General features: G+C 37.4%; 1 protein-coding gene, 1 long non-coding RNA gene and 1 pseudogene across 21 annotated transcripts; 2 read left to right on the forward strand and 1 right to left on the reverse strand.

The window, feature by feature from the left end:
* Window positions 1-84: 84 nt before the first annotated feature.
* Window positions 85-1,917, forward strand: LOC148916586 (uncharacterized). Its single transcript, XR_016126818.1, has 2 exons — window positions 85-821; window positions 891-1,917. It is a non-coding gene; the product is annotated as an uncharacterized LOC148916586 (long non-coding RNA).
* Window positions 1,900-14,518, reverse strand: LOC103330901 (putative disease resistance RPP13-like protein 1 pseudogene; annotated as a pseudogene). Of its 18 annotated transcripts, none has more exons than XR_016126798.1 (7): window positions 14,380-14,518; window positions 10,212-14,245; window positions 9,208-9,454; window positions 8,922-9,087; window positions 8,214-8,300; window positions 7,894-8,104; window positions 1,900-2,365 (listed from the first exon to the last, which is right to left on the reverse strand). The product of XR_016126798.1 is annotated as a putative disease resistance RPP13-like protein 1 pseudogene, transcript variant X1 (transcript). The 18 variants fall into 18 exon arrangements; XR_016126815.1 differs by having other exon boundaries at window positions 9,208-9,228; window positions 9,343-9,448; window positions 10,217-14,441; XR_016126814.1 differs by having other exon boundaries at window positions 9,208-9,228; window positions 9,343-9,454; window positions 10,217-14,441.
* A 125-nt stretch (window positions 14,519-14,643) lies between these two features.
* Window positions 14,644-22,219, forward strand: LOC103330900 (Polynucleotidyl transferase, ribonuclease H-like superfamily protein). 2 transcript variants are annotated; one of them, XR_016126817.1, is made up of 9 exons: window positions 14,644-14,986; window positions 15,765-15,899; window positions 17,124-17,200; window positions 18,560-18,641; window positions 18,809-18,864; window positions 19,462-19,507; window positions 19,739-19,825; window positions 21,077-21,167; window positions 21,800-22,219. XR_016126817.1 is itself a non-coding variant. In XM_008233511.3 (8 exons), the coding sequence occupies exons 1-8, from the start codon at window positions 14,872-14,874 to the stop codon at window positions 21,913-21,915; spliced, it is 759 nt and encodes a 252-aa protein (XP_008231733.1). In that variant the 5' UTR covers window positions 14,649-14,871; the 3' UTR covers window positions 21,916-22,219. The 2 variants fall into 2 exon arrangements, 1 of the variants encoding a protein (XP_008231733.1); XM_008233511.3 differs by lacking the exon at window positions 19,462-19,507 and having other exon boundaries at window positions 14,649-14,986.
* The last annotated feature ends 2,814 nt before the right edge of the window (window positions 22,220-25,033 follow it).

Raw genomic sequence — 25,033 nt, forward strand, 5'->3', positions numbered from 1 at the left:
AATTCAAAACCGCGTCGACGTCACACTGGCATCAACGATGATGTCGGCCGCGACTCAGCTCTCGCTCAAGCTCCTCCGCGGGCCAGCCCAGGCAAGTGGACCCCACACTGCCCGGGCCAGCCTTTGTTGCTGGAAGCTTGTTTTGGGCTCTCCCCCCACCACAGCCCGAGCCCTAGGGGGCTGCTGGAAGTGCTCTTATTGGTGGAGATGCTCTTAGACCCTTTCCGTCCAAAGACTTCAGAGTTGATAGAAAATAGATGCTGAGAGTGAAGAGTGGTAGGGAGCACCTGTTCTCTGAGCAACGTCTCCAAGACATGGTCACTTCCACCGATAAGAAATTGTTCAAGGGAGACAAGTGCTTGCAAACCCCAGTACTCTCCCACTGATGAAGCCCTCAGGCTCTCACAATTCCAAATCTTAAAACGTCGGAGGTTGGGAGGCAAACCCCCATCTTCTGCAAATGACTCCAGATTCCGAAGACTCAGTATCGACAAACCTCGAAGGGCTGTGACGGCGTGAAGGGAACTTCAAATTCTCGCATTCATCGACTTCAAAGCGAATCAGGTTGGGAGTGGGCAATTCTCCCTCGTGAAAACCCACCATTTTTGGACATTTATAGACTTGCAAGTCATTGAGATGGCTGAGATTCTCAACAGCTCCTTCTTCTTCAATCAAGGAAAGGGATTCCAGATTCTCACAATCCCAAATGCTAAGCGCCGTCAATTTGGGAAAACTGCCCAACGGGAAGGACCTCATTGAATCACAGCTTTGACATATACGCAAAGAGTCAAGCGATGTTAACTTGGCCAACATCTCATGAGGTAGGAATTCTAATTTCGTACAATTGTTTATATTAAGTGATGTCAACGTACTGAGTAGGCCATCTTTAGGAAATGACGACAGCGTTGGCCAATTCGAAAGAGTCAAACTTTGAAGACGATTGTAGTAGGGCAAGCACTGTACGTCAACAACATTTTCAATCTCAAGTCGGGACAGGAGCTTTGTCTCTAATAATGATAACAGAGCTTTGTCTTCTATTTTCAATTCTTCAAGAGATTTATAGTTAAGACTATTGGTAGTTGTGGTAGTGGCCCTTCCATCATGTAAAACCACACACCCAGACACCGTAAACTTCTTCAAGCAAGGCAGCTCACAAGGCAACTTCCTCTCAGCTTCGAACACTTAATTAGAATCACCTCCTGGAGACAAGGAAAGTCTGGACCATATTCACCTCCACTTGCATTACAATTTACAAAACCCAATCCCACATCACCCACCCCCACGACTCTTTCTTCTCCTCCTTCTCTAAACAGTTGCTTGCTGGTCTTTCTTCTTTTCTCAATGTCACGGTGGTAAGGTAAGTTCACTTGCCAAGAGTCCATAATTTCCCTTACAAGCAATTTGGAAAAACATTACGAAGATTTAATCCTGCTTGGTTTGATGATTTTTCTACTTAAGTAACTCATTGATTTCCATTACACTTGAGATATCTAGAAAGGTTCATTGATTCAGCAGACATTTAAAGGCTGCTTTTCTGTCCCAAATGATGATGACTTGAGTTATGCCACGTATGAACATGTTTGGTCTGTTCCTACAAGTTCAAATTAGAATCAACAAATTAATTGTAATAGGAGTATACTCTATAATTTTGGTGATATTACATTCTAAATGAACCTTAGAATATGCTGGTTTTAATCAATGTATATAAAACCGCAAATTATACAGCTAACCTAACCCTTGTTCAATTCCAGGACAGATTTAATTAAGAATCCAAACAGAAATGAAGCAATGGACAGGAAATGAAGCTACTAGGGAATGAAGCAGCCGATGGACCAGACGATTAGTATAAATTCCTCCATTGTTGAAAAAGAAACGGATGAATGATCACTTTTGAAAAAATTTACGAAATTAGAGGCCTCCTTTTTTATTTTGTGTGGCTGACTCCTTTTAACAGTACAAAAACAATAAGAGAATTAATTAATTACATAATACAGTCATACAGGTCCCAGCTGATATATGCAAACTACTATTGATTATCAGAAATTTTAAATTCTGTATTGTTGTCCCCCCTCCCCCCCAACCATCGCTGTTATTAAACAGTTACGATGAGGCAAAAGAATGAAACGAAAACAAGTGTTAAAGTAAACCTCCAGATCACCGAAAGACCTAACTGCGATCTTTCCATTTGTCAAGCGATGTTTGTGATCAGAATTACAAGAGCATAACATATCTACACAAGCTTCAAGCTGGTAACAGAATGGAAAAGATGAGACAGCATGCCAAAAGGGAAGGAAATGTGGATGCGAGTTTGTGCCATGCCACCTATGTCAAAAAGTAGGCTTCTGCAGTTCAGGATAAGCAAAACCTGCTTTCATTAGAGGAAACAAAAACATTACAAAACAGGGGAGAAGTTATCTACTGGATAAACTAGACTACTCAAGCTAAACATCCTAACATTACAGGAACGAAATATAAAATACAGCAGCACTCCACTAGTAACATAAATGAATTCTAAAAACAGAGTTTGCATAAATGTGTTGAAATATAATCCTTTTTCTACCTGATTTCTTAGAGCCGAAGTCACCAAGGCTTATTTCTCATTTTCCTTTATGTCTAGTTTATATGATGTAATGAGAACTTTTGGATTATAGTCCAGGTGGATTCTCTAGCTAAGATTTGGCATGACAAGTGTAAGCACCTCATAGGGTGACAGCTGTAATTCTGTTAGAGAAGAATCACATTTCTCTCTCTCTGTCAGTCACACTATGTAAGCCGACTGTTTGTAAAAATGCAATAGAACAGTGCCTTCTCATTCTTCTTCTTCCTCTCTAGCAAAATCTCCAGAATATACATCTTTCTTAAATCTAAAAATACAGATACAACCATAGAATTCTAACATGGCCTCAGACCCAGGTTCGGTTGGTTGCTGGGCGTGAATCTGTGAGAATCAAGAGCTGGTGTTTTGGCTGAGCTGACGTTGAGCTCACTCAAAACTTCACGAAGCATCTCTGGTTGAATCCGATGTCTAACATGGCAGGATCAAGCTCTGCTGAGCTTCGCACACCAGTTTTCAATGGAGAAAACTATGAGTTTTGGAGCATTCGAATGAAGACCATTTTGAAATCTCATGGGCTGTGGGATTTGGTTGAAAATGGTTTTGATGCTTCAGATCCAAAGAAGGGAAAAGGAAAGGAAGAAGGATCTATGGCTGCTGAAGAAGAGAAGTCCACGTCGGTTGAGATTTTGATGAAGGATGCTCGTGCACTTGGGCTGATCCAAAGTGCAGTCTCAGACCAAATTTTTCCTAGAATAGTGAATGAAGAAACCTCAAAGGGTGCATGGGATATTCTGAAGCAGGAGTTTAGAGGCGATAAACAGGTACGAAGTGTCAAGCTACAAGGCTTACGTAGAGAGTTTGAATACACTCGTATGAAGGATAGTGAATCATTTTCTGTTTATGTTGCTAAACTGTTTGATCTAATTAATCAAATGAAAAGTTATGGTGAAGAGTTATCTAGAGAAAGAGTTGTGCAGAAATTGCTTATTAGCTTGCCTAGATCTTATGATTCTATATGTTATGTGATTGAGCATTCCAAGGATCTTGACACTCTTGAAATTCAAGAAGTGGTTGCATCCCTCAAGAACTTTGAGCTCAGATTGGATAGGCACACTGAAAATTCCACAGAAAAGGCTTTTACTAGCCTGAACATAGAGAGGAAAAGTTCCAAGAATGGAAGCTCTTCTGGAAGTAACAAGTCTCAGAAGCACTGGAAGGGAAATGGGAAGAATTGGAGTAACAAGTCTAATTCTAACCCCAAACCAAATGCATCAAATGAAGGAACCAAAACACCTTGCACGCACTGTGAAAAATTGCACTATGGCAAGTGCTGGTTTGAGGGAAAACCAAAATGCAGAGGATGTGGAAAGTTTGGACACATGGTCAGAGATTGTCATGGAAATCAATCTGTACAGAAGGTGAATTATGCCAATCAGGTTGAAGAAGCTGGAACACTGTTTTATGCATGCAATGTCATGACAGATGTGAAGTTGAACAATTCTTGGTATGTGGACAGTGGTTGTAGTAACCACATGACTGGAGATGAAAGGCTATTGGTAGATATTCGAAGGGATGTAACTTCCAAGGTGAAAATGGGGACTGGAAAGACAGTTCAAGTTGCAGGGAAAGGCACACTTGTGATAGAAACTAAGACAGGCAGAAAACACATTCAAGAGGTGATGTTGGTGCCTGGTTTAGAAGAGAATTTGCTCAGTGTTGGTCAGATGATGGAACATGGGTATTGCTTAGTATTTGGAAAGGGAATGGTGACAATTTTTGATGATTGGTCACTGCAAAATCCTATAGCTAAGGTTCCAATGACTAGCAATAGGTGTTTTCCTCTCACAATGGTACCTGCTACTCAGTTGGTGCTGAGAGCAAGTGTGACTCATAGCTTGCAAACTTGGCATAAAAGGTGGGGCACCTTAATGATCAAAGCATTAGGCTGCTGGCAAATCAGGACATGGTTCATGGATTGCCTAGTCTGGAGAAGGATCTTGCAGTTTGTGAAGGCTGCAAGCTAGGAAAGCAGCATAGAGACTCATTTCTGCATAATCTACTTGGAGAGCTCAGTTTCCACTAGAATTAGTTCACACTGACATCTGTGGTCCAATGCAAACTGCATCAATGTCAGAAAACAGGTATTTCTTGTTATTCATTGACGACTATACAAGAATGGCTTGGGTTTATTTTCTTAGAAATAAATCAAATGCTTTTGATTGCTTCAAAAAGTTCAAAGCAATGACAGAACTGCAGAGTGGACATAAGGTGAAATCTCTTAGGAGTGATAGAGGTGGGGAATTCTTGTCAAAAGAATTTCTTGAGTATTGTAGTGAACATGGAATACAAAGGCAGTTGATAGCATATTCCCCTCAAAGCAAAATGGAGTAGTGAGAGGAAGAACAGGACTGTAATAGAAATGGCAAAGTCTGCTACATGAAAAGGGTCTTCCATATGAGTTTTGGGCAGAAGCTGTTCATACAACAGTCTATCTTCTCAACAGGTGTCCTTCTAAGTCCCTTAAGAAGATGACACCATTTGAGGCCTACACTGGAAGGAAGCCAGGTATTGCACACTTGAAAGTGTTTGGATGTATATGTCATGTGCTCATTCCTTCTGTTTTGAGACACAAGTTGGAAGAAAATAGTCACAAATGCATTTTTGTGGGCTATGGACTCTGTGAAAAAGGCTATAGATCGTATGACCCTAAGACTAGAAAGATTATCTTGTCTAGGGATGTTTATTTTGATGAAGAAGCCTCATGGAAATGGGAGAATCTTAGCAATGCAGAGTTGAGAATGCCTATGTCAGATGAAAATCAAGGTACTGCAGAAACTGAACAGAGGGTATTGGATGAACAAACTCAGTTCTCGGATACTCAAATGCAAGTGGAAGAAGAAATTGCACCTCAAGGGGAGGAAATTCTTGATAGGTCTCAAACATTTGATCACACACCTCACAAGTGGAGAAGTATTAATGACATCTTGGCAAAATGCAATATGTGCATTGTGGAACCTGACAACTTTGAAGAAGCAGATTTGGATGAATCTTGGAGAAATGCAATGGAGGCTGAATTGGAGATGATTGAGAAGAACAATACATGGGAATTAGTTGATAGGCCATTTGACAAACTAGTAATTGGTGTTAAGTAGGTCTACAAGGTCAAACTGAACCTAGATGGTACTGTGCAGAAGAATAAAGCTAGGCTAGTGGCTAAAGGCTACTCACAAAAGCCCGGAATTGACTACAATGAAACATTTGCCCCTGTGGCACGGCTAGATACCATCAGAACCTTGATTGCCCTTGCTGCACAAAAGGAATGGAGTTTGTATCAATTGGATGTGAAGTCTGCCTTTCTCAATGGCATTCTAAAGGAGGAAGTCTATGTTGAACAGCCTCAAGGATATGTTCAAGAGAGCAAGGAAACCAAGGTTTACAGGTTGAACAAGGCTCTATATGGACTGAAACAAGCCCCAAGGGCCTGGTATGATGAAATAGATGCCTACTTCAACACTGCAGGTTTTAAGAAGAGTTTAAGTGAAGCTACTCTCTATATCAAAACAAATGACACCTCAAGTATTATCATTGTCTCACTTTATGTAGATGACATCATATATACTGGAAGTTGTCCTAAATTGCTTGAAGGGTTTAAGCAAGATATGATGCAACACTATGAGATGACAGATTTTGGTTTGTTGCACCATTTTCTTGGCATGGGAGTGGTACAAACTGATAAGCACATTTTCATTCACCAAAAGAAATATGCTATGAAACTCCTTGAGAAGTTTGGAATGAGAGACTGCAAGTTAGTGGCAATTCCATTAGTGGTGAATGAGAAACTGTGTAAAGAAGATGGAAGTGAAGCAGCAGATGAAAGTGAATTCAGACAGATTATAGGAAGTTTGCTTTATTTGACTGCCACAAGACCAGATGTCATGTTTGCATCTAGCTTGCTTGCTAGGTTTATGCACAATCCCACAAAGAAACACATGGGAACTGCCAAAAGAGTGTTGAGATATATACAAGGCACACTAGACTTTGGAATTGAGTTTGCAAAAGGGAAAACAGCTACTCTAATCGGGTATTGTGACAGTGACTGGGCTGGGAGTGAGGATGATATGAGGAGCACCTCAGGATATGCCTTCACACTAGGCTCAAGCATGTTCTCTTAGGCCTCCATCAAGCAAAGCACAATTGCTTTGTCTACAGCCGAAGCTGAGTATGTGAGTGCTGCAGAAGCAACTTCACAAGCTAAGTGGCTCAGATTTGTTCTTGAGGACTTTGGTGAAGAACAGGTAGAAGGGACTCCAATTTTATGTGACAACACCTCTGCACTTGCAATGGCAAGGAATCCAGTTCATCACCAGAAGACAAGACATATAAGCCGGAAATTTCATTTCATTCGGGAAGCCATTCAAGCAAAAGAAATTGAACTCATCTACTGCAAGACAGAAGATCAAATAGCAGACATTTTGACTAAGGCTCTGCCTAAGGATTGGTTTGTGAGGTTGAGAAGCCTACTTGGAGTGAAATCAGCTAAAGGATTAGAAGGGAGTGTTGAAATATAATCCTTTTTCTACCTGATTTCTTAGAGCCGAAGTCACCAAGGCTTAGTTCTCATTTTCCTTTATGTCTAGTTTATATGATGTAATGAGAACTTTTGGATTACAGTCCAGGTGGATTCTCTAGCTTAGATTTGGCATGACAAGTGTAAGCACCTCATAGGGTGACAACTGTAATTCATTAGAGAAGAATCACATTTCTCTCTCTCTGTCAGTCACACTATGTAAGCCGACTGTTTGTAAAAATGCGATAGAACAGTGCCTTCTCATTCTTCTTCTTCCTCTCTAGCAAAATCTCCAGAATATACATCTTTCTTAAATCTAAAAATACAGATACAACCATAGAATTCTAACAAAATGAATTCTAAAAACGAGTTTGGTTGAAGACTGACTGTGACATTTAACATATCAAAGCATTCATCTCCTGTCTTATAGAAGCATTTTTTTTCTTATGTCTTTTAAAAACCAAGGCTTAACAAAGAAAATGAGAGGGATGACAAACAGAGCCGAAACAAGCTTAATTCACTAAGAAGATTTTGTAATTCCTCAATGATCTCTCTCCTCCACCTAAGACCACCTCCTGTTGATACTAAGATAATATACATGCTGTACTTAGGAAAGTACAACTTAAGCTCACCAGTTGAACCCTAAACCCTAATAATATACTGTGAGTTTTATCTTACAACTTAAGCTCACAGGTTATCCATAGACATTGAATACAATTTAAACTAGCTCAAATGAGACTAAGGTACATTTTTATTACAAAAATAGTACCTCAAAATGTTGTGCATTCAATGCCTGTATTTGGGAATGTGTCAGTTGAGATATTCCAGGTGAACCTTTCTATTTCTCCACATCGTGACAATTGTTCCGTAGAAAAACAAAGAGCTATATTACATAGTAAACCCTCCTCTGGAAATGACACATAAGGAAACCTTGCAAATGAATAGCGCTTCAAGAGAAGATATGTCGTCCTGCAAAAAGACTGCTAATTATTCAGCATTTGAGATTTAAATAGGATATAAAGGAAATTTAACCAGAATTTACTGAGCAGAATAATAATAGAAATCAGATTGAGCGTTTGTGTTAAGTACTTTGTATGTGAGCGAGAGGGAGAGGGAGCTCATATCTTATGACCACTTCTTCGCCTATCTTGATGCAAGGAATGTGAGATACCTTTTCTACATGGCAAAACAATGGCCGATGCACAGATAAGAAAGAGATGGCATTCAAGTTCCTCTCCTGGCAGGAATTATAGACTGACAGGCCGTAATATATAGAGTGCGAAGAATGGTATTGAGCAGCTGTGCACTCAAATCGTGGAACTGTGGCCACCGATGTTAATATGCAAAGTTGGATGCAATAATATTGCGTACACTGGCCAAAATGGTACAATATGCTATCAACTTTTTTTCCTTTTTCTTTTTGGTCGGACAAAGATGCTATCATATATCACCAGCAAATTCCAATTTTGAATGTTAGCAGAATTTGAAAAGGACTAGATGCTCATGGAGCAATTATAATTGTGGCTGAAAAAATGGTGTAATAGTAGGGCTGAAGTGGAAGAACAAGGGATGAGCAACGCAGGGGAGAGGAAGATGCTCTCTATTTTATTTTATTTTTCATCTTTATTTGATCATAGTTAGATGACTACACAAATTTCCAACTAGTAGCAAGCACCATATTAACTCACTAACAGCATATACAATATATAACATATTTTATAAATTTTTTGTTTCTCTCATTCACATGTTCAAATTTCTACATAGATCAAATTTCTCAAGAATAAAATACTAAAATACCTGATTTTCTCGAACTTGAAGCCCGGCACCCTTTGTTTCAAATCATTGCAGAACATACCGCTTAAGACAAGAAAGCATACCATTTCTCTTTATCAAATCAGTTCACAGAAAATGGTTGCTGTGTATAACTTGATGCCTCTCTCTCCACTTGCCCAAGATCGACAAACTATAAAAGATGTAAGAATGAGCAATTTAAGGAGATGCAAGCTTTCCCAGTTATGACTGATATTTAAAAATAAAAATAAAAAGTTTGAAGAGCAAAGTTACTTGATGATGACTTTCTTACCTCTTTGCAGAGTCTTTGATCCTACAAAATAATTGCAAAAAAGCAAACTTATAAGAAACATTTCTAGCCACCAGTAGAAAATTTCAAACAGAAAAATGTTTACAAATCCTTATGTAACTCATCAATTTCAATTACACTTGAGATATCTAGAAAGGTTCATTGACTCAGCAGACATTTGAAGGCTGATTTTCTGTCCCAAATGATGATGACTTGAGCGATGCCACGTACAAACATGTTTGGTCTGTTCCTACAAGTCCAAATTAGAATCAACAAATTAATTGTAATAGGAGTATACTTTATAATTTTGGTAAACCATCACCTAGAACAACAAAACTTAACAAAGAAAAGGAAAGAGATGATAAACAAAGCTTAAACAAGCTAAATTCACTAACAATTTTGTAATTGGTGATCGATCTCTCTCCTCAACCTAAGACAACCTATTGATACTAGGACGACATATACCAGGCCACAACATTAATAACATACCCGCAGTACCTGGGAAAGTCCAAAGATTAATTAATGGCATGAACCTATTAACAGACTATCCATAGGCATTAAATTCGATTTAAACTAGCTCAAATGAGACTCAAATACATTTTTATCACATATAAGTACCTAAAAATGGTGTACATTTGATGCCTATATGCAGGAATGTATCAATGGAGATATTCCAGGTAAACCTTTCTGTTTCTCCTCGCTGTGACAATTGTTTTATAGAAAAACAAAGAGCTATTTACAATAGTAAACCATCCTCTGGAAATTCCACACAAAGAAACTTTCCAAATGAAAAGCTCCCCAAGGGCCAAGAGACTGCTAATTATTCAGCATTTGATACTCCAAATAGGATACAATTTACTGAGCAACACGTTATTAGTAATGAGATGAACTTGGGCAATGTCCAACATGTATTTGGGTTTTTGGAAGAGAAAGAGAATATGTGTTTTGGTTTTTGTATTCAATTAGAAGAAGAGAAGCAGTTTTCTAAAGTAAGAGAAGGCACATACCTGACCTGACTTTGATTTGAGAGTGAAATATGGAATAGCTCGTATTATATGATCACTTCGTTGCCTATCTCGATGCAAGGAATGTGAGATATCTTGGCCCAATCTTGTCCCGTCTTATTCTTATACCTTTTCTCCAGGGCAGAACATCTGTGGATCTTTAGCCTTTGAAGAGATGGCGGCAAACCCTCTTCTGGCAGGCATTGTAGACTCTGACACCAACTAATACTTAGAGTTTGAAGAGAAGTGAGGTGTTGAAGTTCCTCTCCAGGCAGGAATTCCAGACTTGGACACAATAAAATTTCTAGCACTTGAAGAGAAGTGAGGTGTCCTCGAGCAACGTCCAAAGATTTCAGAGTTGATAGATCAGAGATGTGGAGAGTGTGAAGAGTGGTAGGGAGCAGCTGTTGCTTGAGCAATGTCTCCAAGACATGGTCACTTCCACTGATACGAAATTTTTCAAGGGAGACAAGTGCTTGCAAACCCCAGCACTCTCCCACTGATGAAGCCCTCAGTCTCTCACAATTCATAATATGAAATTGTCGGAGGTTGGGAGGCAAACCGCCGTCTTCTGCAAATGACTCCAGATTCGGAAGATTCCATATCCACAAAGATCGAAGGGCTGTGAGGGTGTGAAGGCGTTCGGGCAATGACTTCAAATTCTCGCACTCAGTGACTACAAAGTGAGTCAGGTTGGGAGTGGGCAATTGTCCCTCGTGAAAACACACCATTTTTGGACATTTATAGACTTCCAAGTAATTGAGATGGCTAAGATTCTCAACAGCTCCTTCTTCATCAATCAAGGAGAGGGATTCCAGATTCTCACACTCATGAATGTAAAGGCACATCAATTTGGGAAAAATTCCCAACGGGAAGGACCTCATTGAATCACAGCTATTTTGTATCCACAAATAGTCAAGCGATGTCAATTTGGCCAATATCTCATGGGGTAGGAATTCTAATCTCCTACAATTGTATATAGAAAGCCATGTCAATTTAGTGGGTAGGCCATCTTTAGGGAACGACCACAATGTTGGACAATTCCAAAGAGTCAAAGTTTGAAGACGATTGCAGTTGGGCAAGCACTGTACGTCAACAACATTTCGAATCTCAAGTTGGGACAGGAGCTTTGTCTCTAATAATGATAACAGAGCTGTTTTGCATCCATCTATTTTCAATTCTTCAAGAGATTTATAGTTAAGACTATTGGTAGTTGTGGTAGTGGCCCTTCCATCATGTAAAACCACACACCCAGACACCGTAAACTTCTTCAAGCAAGGCAGCTCACAAGGCAAACTTCCTCTCAGCTTCGGACACTTAATTAGAATCAGCTCCTGGAGATGAGGAAAGTCTGGACCATATTCACCTCCACTTGCACTTCCACTTGGGACCCATTCCTCCCACTCTGGCATCTCCCTAAATTCCAGCTTCTCCAGAGATTGAAATGGCTGAGTCAGATAAGCTCCATTTCTGTCATAGAATTCGACGCCAATCGCCTTCACAAACTTCATTCTTTCTATACAGAGTTCTTTGAGTGCTGGTAACCGCCCAACTGGTGGGAGTGACCAACAATAACTACAGTCACTGAGATGCATGACTTGTATGTTAGAAAAAGACAAGTCTCCTAACCAATTCGGAAAATTGGTTCCCCCATAGAATCTGATGGTTAGTTTCTCCAAATTCACGCAAGGCTGGAGCCTGTCGAGTACATCTTTCGCCTTTTGGGAATCATCAGCATCCTCCGCACCCCATGAAAACTCTAACTCCTTGAGATCTTGCTTGTGCTTCATATTGGCGTGCAGTGCATCCCTCGCATCAACTACATTTTGTAGCTTCAAAATTGATAGTTTTCCTCGAAGTTGCGGGAACTCCCTCAGTTCTCTTATGCCTGACCCAGTAGATTTGCCCACAACAAACGCAGTCAATGTTCTCAAACTTTTCAGTCTACCCATTTGCACCGGCATCTCTTCAATTTTAGTTCCACTGACATCAAGATGATGCAAATTAATCAACTCCTTCATGCATGCAGGCAATTTAATAAGAGATCTACAACCTCCCAACATCAATTTCTGTAAATTAATCAATTTCCTAATGTCTGCAGGCAATTCAAGGAGAGAGTAACAATTTGACAATAATAATGTCCGCAAGTTGTAGAGATTGCAAAGTACCCCAGGCAACCTTTTAATTGCGGTATGGGAAAGATCCAAGTAGCGCAAGTGAATGAGGTTTGCAATAGAATCAGGTAACACAGTGACATTTTGATAACGTGACAATGATAATACCTGTAAACATCTTAGTGATGGCAACAAATCTTGTAGAACTTTTTTACTTACAAAATATCTTTCTTGCCTATACAGATTTAAAGAGGTAGGTAGGAAGGTCCGCAAAAATTTAGCCTCATATAATGGTTCAAATCTTAGAGCAACATCAAATTTTCCTCTAGCATATGACAAATGACGAACTCTTTTAACTTCACGGGATACCCCACCTTCGAGCCTAAGGCAAAACCCCTGAGACATGAACATAGCCAAGTCATTAATGAGATCATGCATAATGAAGTTGAATTTCCTTGACTTTTGAAACAATGATCGTGATAATAGCTCATCAAAGTATCTTCTAGCCAATGCTTCCATCCTTCTTCCATTCTCAGCTTGTGGAATTATACCTTCTGCAATCCAGAATTGAACTATATCTTCCTTTTCAAACTCATAATCCTTTGGAAAAATTGAACAATAAGCAAAGCATTGTTTCAATTGAGCAGGAAGATAATGGTAACTCAACCCTAGAGCCGGAAGAATGTTAGTTGTGTCATGGGGTTGGTCCCAAAAACTGTCATTTAGTATTCTATTCCAGTACTCGAAATCTATATTGCAACGTAACAAACCCCCAAGTGTTTGTGCAGCTAAAGGCAACCCTTTGCATTTGAGTGCAATTTGCTTTCCAATGTCTTCTAAGTTTGGATGTGTACTACAATTTTCATTTCCAAATGCATGTTTTGAAAGTAACAACCAGCAGTCCTCATGTGACAGTGGTTCCACATATTGAATAGGAACATTTTGCATGACGGATGCTATATTTTTGTTCCGTGTTGTTATGATGACTTTACTTCCCCTTGCTCCTGACGTAAAAGGAGTTTGGAGGAACTTCAAAGCAGTATAATCCTCATTCCATAGGTCATCCAATACAAATAAAAATTTCCTTCCCCTCAGTTGTTCTCTTAGTTCAACTTGAAGCAAATTCAAATCTGTCGTATTACAAGGCTTTGAAGTGACTGACTCAAGAAGAGTTTTAGTTATCCTAATAGGATCATAATCTTCTGAAACACAAGACCAAGCTTGAAATGTGAAATGACCTTTCACCTTATCGTCATTGTAAAGCATTCGGGCAAGGGTTGTCTTGCCAACCCCGCCCATTCCAACAATGGTGAGAACAGACACATCATCCTTGCTTGCATCATCAGATAGTAACACTTTTGAGAGATTTTCTTTGACTTCATCTCTACCATAGACACAAGGTTCATGAACCAAGGAAGTTGTTGGAGTTCTTTGTGAAACCTTCCGCCCAGCATCTTCTCTCAGACCTAGAGCACTTTTCAGTTGTACGAAATTTTCCAACCTTGCTAGTAACTCTTGTATCTTATCATTCATGCTCTGATAAAAATGATTACGAGAAGAAAAGAGCAAGTTCCGCACCTTGTTGGTAAATTTTCCGGTTTGATCTTCACCTTCGAACTTGCATCGTAAAGCTTCCGTGTCGATCTCATCCAGTAAGTCCTCTGCATCAAAGACAGCATGTTTGAGCTCGTCGAGCCAATCCCTCACAGCAGGTTTCCTAATTTGCTTCTCCTCTGCGTCATCGAGAACTGCATATAAGGTCAACAGTGTCGTCTTCAGATTCATGAGGAGTGGCTCATCGAGTTTCTTGTGCCGAAATAAGTCAACAAACTCGGGTGAAGTAATTCTGTTGCACAACACCTGGACGGAAGCAGAGATAAAAGCCTCTCCGATGAAAGCCATATCTTTTATCTTCTCTGCAGACTGCAAGGGATTTGGATGAAGTAAGATATTCCAAGATTTGCAAGTAGCTAGGCTAGCACAACTTGGAAATACAGGTTTGTAAACAAGTATGGAAGCTTTTTAAGACTGTAGATAACATGAACTTGTAATCTTGCCTTGGAAAACCCTCTCTCTTTCAAGTACTGTTCCTTCTTTGTTTGTGGCTGAAAACTTCTCTATGGCCTCACATGGGGATGGGTTCGGCAAAGTTGGACGCAAAAGCATTTGAGAAATTGTCGGTGGAGTTCTTCAAATTACTCGTATGGGTGGTGGGTGGGAGCCACACTGGCAGAAGTGGGGCAAGACAACTGTGTTTGAAAAAAAGAAAATTAAAAACTAAAAAGGCAGCATACTTATTGCTCGTGGGCCGTTCAGATATAGGTCCGTGATTGTATATATTTTCTTCAGAACTTACCTATGGTACACAGCCCGCCACAGCCTTTATTGTGGTTTCGCCCTTGACCTTTGCTTCTCCTAGCAATAGCCCTGTTTGAAAGACCAGAGAGTTGCAGTTGAAGTTTCATGCTAGAGTTGACGACCCCTGTCTGAAATGGCTTGCTAAGGGTTTCAGTTCAAATTGCCCAAAACCCAACCAACCAATCGACACAATGGAGGACCTCGCAAATGCATTCTCTGTGCTGGAGCTTGACGCTGAAGACGACGATCAAGCGCGAGAGGCCTCTTCTGTTTCCAAAAACAAAGATGACACTACAAAATCTTCAGGTTAATTCGTTTCCATAGTTACTGTAAGTGCCAGGGTTAGGGTTTAGGGTTTAGGCATTTCTGAAAGCCATTGCTTATCTGAAATGCTAGCTTATGCTAAATGCAACTCCTTTTCTCTATCTTCTAAGAGTTGCTTTGGATTATTCAGCCCCAAAATTGTGAACAAGTTGGAGAAAAGCTTAACGCTTTTTTAAGTTTTCTGGATTGGTTGTATATAAGATTGAGCTTCCTGAACTTACTGGTTACTAGTGAAGCTTCCTGAACTTATTTGGCTGTGTATTTCTAGGGGTATTGATTGATCCGATTAGGAAGGATTTCTAGGCCTACGGATTAAGCTCAACTAATTTCTGGGGACCCCTAGGAAATTTTTATTGACTTTTATACTTTTTATTTATGTTATTTATTTATTTATATTCATGGATTTTATATACTTACATATACAACTGAATTGAAGATGTCCCAAAGCCAACAAAGTTCTTATTTATATTCATGGAGGTTTTGTTTTGTATTGTTTGACGATAGTGTTGTACAGTGGATATCTTGTCCACTGCATCTTTTATTTTCATTTAGCTGTAGTAAAAGTTTGTTTCTCACGATTAAAATTCATAATTTTTTCTTAATATTTTCCTTAAACGGAAGCCATGTTCATGATAGACCATAAACTGGGTATTTATTTAACCATATATGGTTTACTCTAGGTGAACTATTGGTTGATAATCTAGCTGGGGTGATTGCAGTATATTAATATCTTCATACTAATGATTTATCTTTGAGACAGGCAAGAAGATGGAGAAGAAAGTCAACAACTCTGATAACATGTTGCTAGTAAAAGAGAAAGAGAGTCAGCAAAATTCAGAGATGCCTCTAGAAGAGTACAAGTTGCCCCTGGTATGGATTGACTTGGAAATGACTGGTGAGGATAATATTGGTTGGTTGGAATATAACAATGTCTAACTAAATAACAATGATAATTCGTTTGCTATTCTTTGGAGATAAACTCTATGGGAAATATTTATACGGAGTAAATACATGTTACAGGACAGAAATTAATTGTTGTTAATGCCCATGGAAAGGCATCTCTCAGTTTCTTTCCATGTTCTCCTCTAATCTTCTCCCATCTCTGTAGAATCTCTTTGCCACATAACGCTGCTAGTATGTTTTTTTTCCCTCTTCCATCTTTCCATGGTTGAGATATCCGGACGTTGTAAAGCTTTCTCCCTGTGCTTCTTGATTGAGAACATCATTGTCAGTCTAGACTTGACAGAAGGCCTTGGTGTCTTGAGTCATAGGTATTCTCTCCTGTAAGTCCTTTTTCAATACATTGATAATCAATCACACCGTTCCAATGTTTAGTCCATCCCTTATTATTTTGAAGACCAAAGTTCCTGGTCATGGTTGAATAAATACTTATGAGGTCCTTACGGGCCATATTTTCATTTATCCCCTCACTAGTTTACTAGGTGGAAAGGGGTTGCAGGGAGCATTGATCATCTCTTTCTTCATTGTCCAATGGCTTTGAGATTGACTTGGATGCTCCCCTTCTTATGTAATGCCTTATTTGTGATGCTCCCGACATGTGGTGTGTTACTCATAATTTTGGCGATATGGACTGAGAGGAGCAACTTAATATTTAGGGGAAGGATGGGGAGTCTGTCTATTGCCTATGGGATAAGGCTAGATTAATGGCTTTGCTTTGGGCACCAGTTTCTGTTGCATTCTTTGACTGCCCCTTCTTTCTTCTAAATATTTGGATTGAATGCTGCTGTTTCTTAGGTTTTCTGATTGTAGTTGACTGGTTCTTGTTCTGTTTTGTTTGGATAGGAGTCGTTTTGACTGTTTTTCCTGCTAAGGATGTTCGGCCTAGATTGAGAGTTGTTTATATGTGGACTAATAGTCGACTATGATTGTAGTTTTCCGATTTTTTTACTTATTACTATACTCATTCTGTTTCCTATCTGAAAACGAAAATAATGAGGCACATAGAATATGTAATGCTAGACCTGTACTTAAATCAAAGTTAACATATTCTTATGTTGTCTGTTTAGACCAATTAATAATTTCTATGGTAAATTTGCCCTTAAAATGTGATGACATGAAGATTTTCAAATTTATCTTCTCTTTTACTTCTGTCATGCAGGTTTAAATGTTGAAGTTGATCGGATACTAGAGATTGCCTGTATAATTACTGATGGAAAATTAACCAAATCAGTAGAGGTATTTTCTCAACATCAGATTTGCATAAATTTTTTTATTTTATTTTAGGGTTATATTGTCTCTATGCCTCTGTTTGTGTTTTTCCATTTTCATATTTTGCAAGTGTTGTTAATTACGTCATATATCAACACCATTAAATCTTCTCATTTATCTTTCCATTTTTAAAATTCTGCAACTGCAGTTGTTAACTACTTTATTGATCATCACCATTTAGTCTTCTCATTTATTTGTATCTTTGTCACTGCTTGCTATTTAAAAGATTGTAATTTTAAAGGAGTGAACTTCAGTAAATGGTATCATATTCAATATTTTATCTTTTCTTATTAATAATTATCTTTTAGCACACATAATTTTGTTTGTTCCATATATGTTTTATTGACTTTATCCACCGACAGAAGATATACATTCTTTCATTTTCTGCCCTGTGGAAAGATTTAATGAAATCTTGTGTTCACATGTAAATCCTGTCAGTGAAAGAATCTTTTCAAATTCTCACTCTAGCCCCACACCCGACAACAAGTTTCAGAAGACCAAAATATCTCATATAGGTTCATTACTAGGTTTCAAAAGGGCAGATTTGAGTTTTGACAATCCTAAAAGAAGCTTCAGTACTGATATTCACTAGCATCTTAACTATGATGAGAACACTCCAAGGCTTCTTCATTCTCCCATTTTCTTCCTTAAGAGACTGGAAATGGGTTGTCTTCATCAAATCTGTTCCTGTCATCATATTTCTAGTGGGGGGTTACCATTACCTCCCTCAGGGATCCACCCACTCATTGAACCAAATTCATGAGTACTTGGGAAGGCTGGATCATTATTTGATAGCTTTGTCTTCGTAAGCTGCCATTTGAGCCTTCTTCTTGGTTCTATTATCATCCTGTGGAATATTCATAGACATGGTTGCTGTAATTAATAAGCTGACAGGATACAGGGCATAAAAAAGATAGTAGGTGTAAACTAGGACCTGTTGTTTAACTTACCAAGATAGCACATGACTGTTCAACTTTTTCAGTGTCTTTTTCCCCAACTCTTGTTTAACTCAAATTTTTGTTTTTGGGATTGTAAAGGCTACATCCTTTAAATTCGAAGATGTTAAACAGAACACCTGACTGAGTTAAGGATGTTTATTTATGTGAATTAAATGAGATGTTATCCTTTTCCTTTATTCTTATTCTTATTCTATTTTGGTTCACTTGTTTATTTTATTTTATTTTTATCATTTGTGCTCAATTTCAAAATGCATCTTGATTCCCTTACTATTATTGGCCCATGGTTTCCTTATCTTCTTTTTTTATTTTATTTATTTTATTTTATTTATAATTTTAAAAAAACTCCTTTTTCCCTTTTATCTTTCAGGGCCCTGATTTGGTTATTCATCAAACTAAGGAGTGTTTAGATAGGATGGGAGACTGGTGTCAAAGTCATCATAAAGCTAGTGGTAAGCAGGGTGTTATAAACCACCGTCCAACATTGTACACCTCTTAGTAACATTATGTATGCAGATACGTTCTATTTAGCTCCATGCATCATAACATAGGCATGAATGTATTATCATTTTAACATATGGTGTACGATTTCACGACTAACAAAATTTATTAAATTTAGGGTTGACAAAAAAGGTGCTCGAAAGTACAGTCAGTGAAAGAGAAGCTGAAAAGCAGGTGTGTAAGAACTCTTTTTAGACGTGAGCTTTTGTTTGTTGTTTTTGCTTCTAGCATATGCACATTTCTGAACTGTGTGACCATGTTAAGCAACACCACTAAATTTTGATAAAGATGTTTTGTAATTTCTGGAGTGTTGCTGGCCTTTCTGTAATACTTCCTTTCTATGACTCTGCTACTCTTGAAGTCGACTTTTGGTATTCCAAAACAGCTTCAATAACCTCATCATTAAATTTTCTCCTTTTCCTAAGCAACCCTTGGTATTTCTACACAACCTTTATTACTTTATTACAGAATCTGAATGGCTCTTTAAGTACGACCGACTCTTATAACTAGACCCCAGAAAAAGTGGAAGTTAATAATTATCTACATCAGGATGTAATTAAGAATATAATGCACTCATGGAACTTTAGTTTTGGTTGGTATCATTAATAATTATTCTATCCTTGGATAATAGTCTGGTTTTTTTCTAATTAACATGCATGTGATTCTAATAACATGTGTTTAATTATAGGATTGAATATATAAGATAATCTTTTCCATGGAATTACCTTTAAAGAAGTCTGCCTCTGAGTTTCTCGTTGTTTAAATAACAAGGAACCTGGAACCTTTGGACATCCCCTCGTGCAGAGAAGAGAATTTGGTACCCATTGTGCTTTTCCTTAGTTGTTTTTGAATAAGAATTATTCAACCTATTTGTGATGAACAACTGAGATTATTTTTTGTACATATATACTACTTATTCAGTAATCATCCTCTTTTTACTTCAATTGTGACCTTTAGCTACACTCTAGTTATATACGTTATTGATATTCCAGTTGAGTACTTTTTCTTTATATTTCTGTGTAAACAAGTGTATGTTTCAATACTGCAGGTCATAGAATTTGTAAAGAGAAACGTAGGAACATATACACCTCAGTTAGCAGGCAATTCAGTTTATGTGGATTTTGCATTTTTAAAGGTAATGTGAATCACCTTTCCTGGATTTTATTTATAATTAACTCAATTTGAAGTATTTGGTTATTAATAAAACGTTGCTGTATGGAAGTCTCGTCTTTCATTCAAATGAGATGCGTCTATATATTTTGTAAGCTAATGAGCATGCAAGGAAATACCACACTACGCAGCAGATCTGTTATGTCCATTTTTCACTTATTTAGCTCTTTTTTTCTGTTATGTCTGAAGTTGAAAGCTTTTCATGCCGCTATTGTAACTTGAAATCTAGAATGGGCAAATCATGAGGGCAGGGGAGCTTCGAGAAGGGTTTTTGTAAAAATAAGGAGAGAATAAGATGAATCAATCATAACTCATAGAAATTTAGAACAATTTTAGTTGGGAACTTCTTCAAAGTAAGAAACTAAATAAGAAGCAAATCTCTTAATTTAGGCAACTAAGTCGCACCCTTAAACAAAGAATCCTAATTATAGAGCATAATTTTACCCTCAGGCAGAGAATTGGTGGCTTGATATTACAGTTGGGGATTACACCATTATAACTAGAACATGATTTTATTAGACTTGGGAATGATAACAACATGAAGAGAAGATAAGGCACTCTACTGGGGTGGTGGTCTTCCCACAAAAGTGGAAGCAGTAAAAGTTCTGGACGTTAGGCCTATTAGCTCAGTATCAAGCTTGTATAAAATTTAACTGTTTTTCCCAAAGACTGAGGAAGGTGCTGGGAGATTCTATTTCACAAGAGCAAAGGGCATTTGTAAAAAGATGTCAATAATTTTTTCCGGTTACAGGGAGAAAGGACAGCAGATTTTAGATGTGGTATTTTTAATTGAAAATGTGGTTGTGGAGGAAGTGAGAACAAAGAAAGAAGGATTAGTTTTTAAAGTTGATTTTGATTTTTGAAAAAGCCTATGACTGTGGATTGTGGTTTATTGGATTTTGCTTTGGAACGAAAGGGGTTTCTTGGGCTGTTTTTAGCGAGTGGATTAGGGGATGTTTGTATTCGGCTAATTTTTTCAAATTTATCATTAAGAATAAAGTACGTATTCTGGAAGATAAACTTGAGCTATTGCCTTGATCACCTATGTTTTTTCCTCAATAAAAATGAAGGGTTTGTACTTGTATGTGTTTTGAAAGATAAGCTTGGGTTGTGCCCTTGGCTGCCCATGTTTTTCCTCATTTTGTTATCGTAGTCTATTTGAATTTAATTAGCCTGGTTGGATTTCTTAACAGTTTTTTTCTTCTTTTTCTGGCAGAAATACATGCCAGATTTGGCTAACCGTTTCTCCCATGTAATAGTGGATGTTAGCAGTGTTAAAGCTTTATGCATTCGCTGGTATCCTAGAGGTAAAAATTCTTACATTACCTGGTTAATCCTGTAGTTTATCTCTACCACTAAAAAGACAAGTAAATTCTTGGTTTTAATTTTTTCTTCAATCGTTTTAATACTCTCTTCTCATCTTGATATGCTTGAAACTTCATACTAGACAAGTTAAAGTGCTTTCATGCTATGTAGCCACTATGACCACTTTAAGGCCATCAGAACTAGTAACACGGTATACTAAAACCTTTCTTTTACTACAACAATGTACGGCCTTGTGATTCGCCACCAATTTTTAGTTGACTAATAGAAACTGTGTTTGTATATGAACAACACTGGTGACAAAGAGCTTAACAATGATGAGGAATATGGTGGTTAAGAAATATTAAATTGAATAATTTTCTAAAGTTGTTGGAATGACCTTCAAAACTGAGCCCATGGGAAAATGTGGACAAGCCACCCACCTCTACATGATATGTGGAATAGTATTAAAAAGGTTTTCAAGCAATGCAAATTTTAATCCTTTTTGTCTTCATCGTATTTGTTACCTTAGCTTGTTATGTGGTTTCTCAGAACTTGGTTGGGCATTTTTTTTGCTGCTCTGTATATTGAAATGTGTTTGCCTGGAAACTTCATTTGTATTGTCATTGTTTTACAGATAATAAGAAAGCCCCTTCTAAAGAAAATAATCACAGAGCCATGGATGATATTAGAGAAAGTATCAGGGAACTTAAATACTACAAGGAGAATATATTCAAAGCATCTAAAAAATGATACAAGGAGGCTCCAAAGTTCTGAGTCTATGGATTGCTTCATTGAGGTTTGACTTGGAAAGTACTTCCACACTAGCAGCTTATGTACAATTAGTTCTCACCCTTTATACATGTCTGTCCATTGAACTGTAACGAAAACTACGTCGATGCATTGAACTATCAAGGATTAATTTGTGTCAGGAATCCATCATGTGGTGATTGTTTTTAATCTTAAATTTCATTAAAGATTTGGTTGTACCTAATGTTAATAGATCTCATTCCTCGACTCTTTAATTGTATGATTGTTTTTATCCTTTTGTCTTAAATCTAATTGCCAGTGTTACTTTTGTTTCTCAAATACTGAAAAGCATCTTAAAGTAAGCAATTTGACAATTTTTCAGTGTCCTTAGAAGGAACTGGGTTGCCTAATCTTACACAACTCAAATTGTTGGTGTGTTTAGACGGTTTCAAGTTTTTGAGATTCTTGTTTTTTCGTTTTCCGCAATAAGATGGTTGAATAGGATTTAATTTGTCTTTGATACATTTTTTTTCCTCCTACTGTAAAAGGGAGCTCATTCCCTCATTTGTGATCAACCCATTTCAGAAATCAATCAAAGATCGTAGAGGGTTGAGATGTTTTCATACTGTCAATTGTTCTTTACTATTCTCTTTCTATTTGTTCTTTAAATTATATTCCCTTCACAAAAACAAAAAGGGGCTGTGTGAAGATATTTACTAGCAACAATAAGATCCAGTATGCCAAACAGAATAAATTGAAGTTGATAAAATAAAAACATTTTTTATTGTACGGAACGCCTTAGAGAATTGCTAGTGTTCTAGTTTTCTATGTGTGTACTTGGGCTTTCGCTGCCCATTCCTCAATTGAAGTAATGCAAACGACAGTAACGAGTCCCTAATTTTATGCATTTATTGTTCTTTAAATTTAAATTTTGAATGTATGTAATGCTGAAAATGAATTTTGAGTTTCTCGATTATAAACATGTAGAATTCATTTTTAGCAATACATATATTCAAAATTAAAATACATCAGTTCAAACCCACATGATATCTTGATAGTGTAATTTAGACCCCTACATGAGAAATCCCCCTCCCAACGTAATTTAGACCATTGCTTGTACTTAAAAAAAAACACACACACGCATATAAGCAATGGCTTATAGTAAAGTGGTTAAGAGCAAATATAAGGTCCTATGTTCGATTTCTCCTATCTCAATATTACTTGTATAAAAAACAATTTAAAAACATAAATATCCTACTATGGAGACGTAAAGTAATAATATACCTACAGAACTCGTACACTTGGGCATGAGATTTTGTCATTGTACATCTCATACAAAATATACTTACACCATATGTTAGAGTAAGAAAAAGATATTTAAACCAGGTGCAAACATATTAAACTAAAAAAAATAGCATCCTCCATTTGATTGACATAAAAGAAACCTTTTGCATCTTTGGAAGCCCTTGCATCATCCAAACTATATTTACTCATATTCTTCTCAAACTTGACCAAATGCATTAACATGTGTATCACATGATAAATGGAAGGACTCGACCACTTACCCTGTAACAAAATAGGATGTCCCATTGATTTACTTTTATTGTTAGATCACATGATCTTATCTAAATAAATATATACCATAAAATAATAATAATAATAATAATTAAACTTGAACGAATTAAGGAGGGATTTTCCGAGTCATATTTTAGGCTTATCCAATCCATCCTCATAGTATTCTCAAAAGCATTATCAAAGGTGCTATAAAAAGGTTTATAGGTGTTTTCTTGTCAAAGGAGGATTTAAAAAGGGGCTCAAGTGATTTTTTTTTGCGGGGGGATGAGATAGAGGTCTCTTTTTTCTCTATTTTTTTTTTCTTGAAAATAGAAAGACTAAAATACCCTTAAAAATGGATGGAAAATTGGATGGTGTTAAAGTAAGATGATAAATCATGGATTTTGAAAAACTAAGGTGACATTTCTCTTAAATTTTTCTTTAAAATAACAAATTGAAACTGAGATATAAGTTTAAGTGGCATTTGTACAAAAATTCGTTCTTATAATGCGGTCAAGTCCACATCAAACTTAAACTAATATGAATTGACCGTTATAAATTTTATAAATAAAAAAAAAAAAAAAAAACAACTTGCAACTTGCAAGTATTTGATAACTCACCTTCAATCCCAATGTCATATCGCTCTTCGTCTCCAAACTCACTTTTTCCTACCCCTTAACTGGAGCTTTGTCGTGAGTGATTATCACAATCTTTTAGATGAACAATGATTGGGCCTTCAGGGTCGTCACTACCTTTTTTTATTTTTTGGTGAACAAGGGGAGAAAACCCCAAAGACAAACTACTCAGAATGGTTTAAAAACCAAACGAGCTTTAGCAACTCCTAACAAATCATCAACAATTTTCGAACCAAGCCAAGAGAGAGCATAAGCAAAACTGCACAGACCAAGATCCATACTGTAACTCCAGTTAGCAGGGTCGCCACTACTTTCGGGGATGCATCAATGTGGATTGGAATTCGATGCTTGATCTTAGTGGCGAATTGAAGAACATTCCTTGTGAGGGTCAATGTATAAAAGCTCAAAAAATTTTAGACAAAGAGAACCATAAAAATGAAACAAAAATATGACCAAATCAACAAAATATCTCCTATTACAAAAGGGTAATGTTAGGCTTACCACATTTATATACTACATTGTATATCACCTCTCTAATGGAGGTGGAGCCCACCAATACAGATGGAGCACACTTAGAGAGATGGTACACAATGTGGTATATAAATATGGTATGCCTAGCATTTTCCATTACAAAATAGTGATGGCAGTTTCTTCCTTTCTCACTAAACCTACATTTCTTTAGAGCACTTCCACTCATTTGTCATGGCAAAGAGTAAGGGCAAGTAAGTGTAGTTACTCCTTCATGTGAATAGTATCAGAATAGTATCAGCCCTAGTAATTGTTTTTTGTGGCTTTTCCACCCATTGCCATAGCAACCCAATGACAATTACTAATTATATGAGATTAATTTTATTTATATTATGAGATTAATAAATAAAAAATTGCTAGGTATGTATTAAAAAAATTATGAATTTTTTGGTTATTTTTTTATT

This window comes from Prunus mume, linkage group LG5 (assembly GCF_029339155.1).
Source record: "Prunus mume cultivar Tortuosa linkage group LG5, ASM2933915v1, whole genome shotgun sequence".
NCBI lineage: Eukaryota > Viridiplantae > Streptophyta > Magnoliopsida > Rosales > Rosaceae > Prunus > Prunus mume.

What these genes read in the sequence shown, in the direction of transcription:
- LOC103330900 (XM_008233511.3), top strand. Translation starts at nt 14,872, where the DNA reads ATGGAGGACCTCGCAAATGCATTCTCTGTGCTGGAGCTTGACGCTGAA. An exon ending in TGACACTACAAAATCTTCAG is followed by an intron (nt 14,987 to 15,764) that starts GTTAATTCGTTT and finishes TCTTTGAGACAG; the next exon opens with GCAAGAAGATGGAGAAGAAA. An exon ending in AAGTCATCATAAAGCTAGTG is followed by an intron (nt 18,642 to 18,808) that starts GTAAGCAGGGTG and finishes TATTAAATTTAG; the next exon opens with GGTTGACAAAAAAGGTGCTC.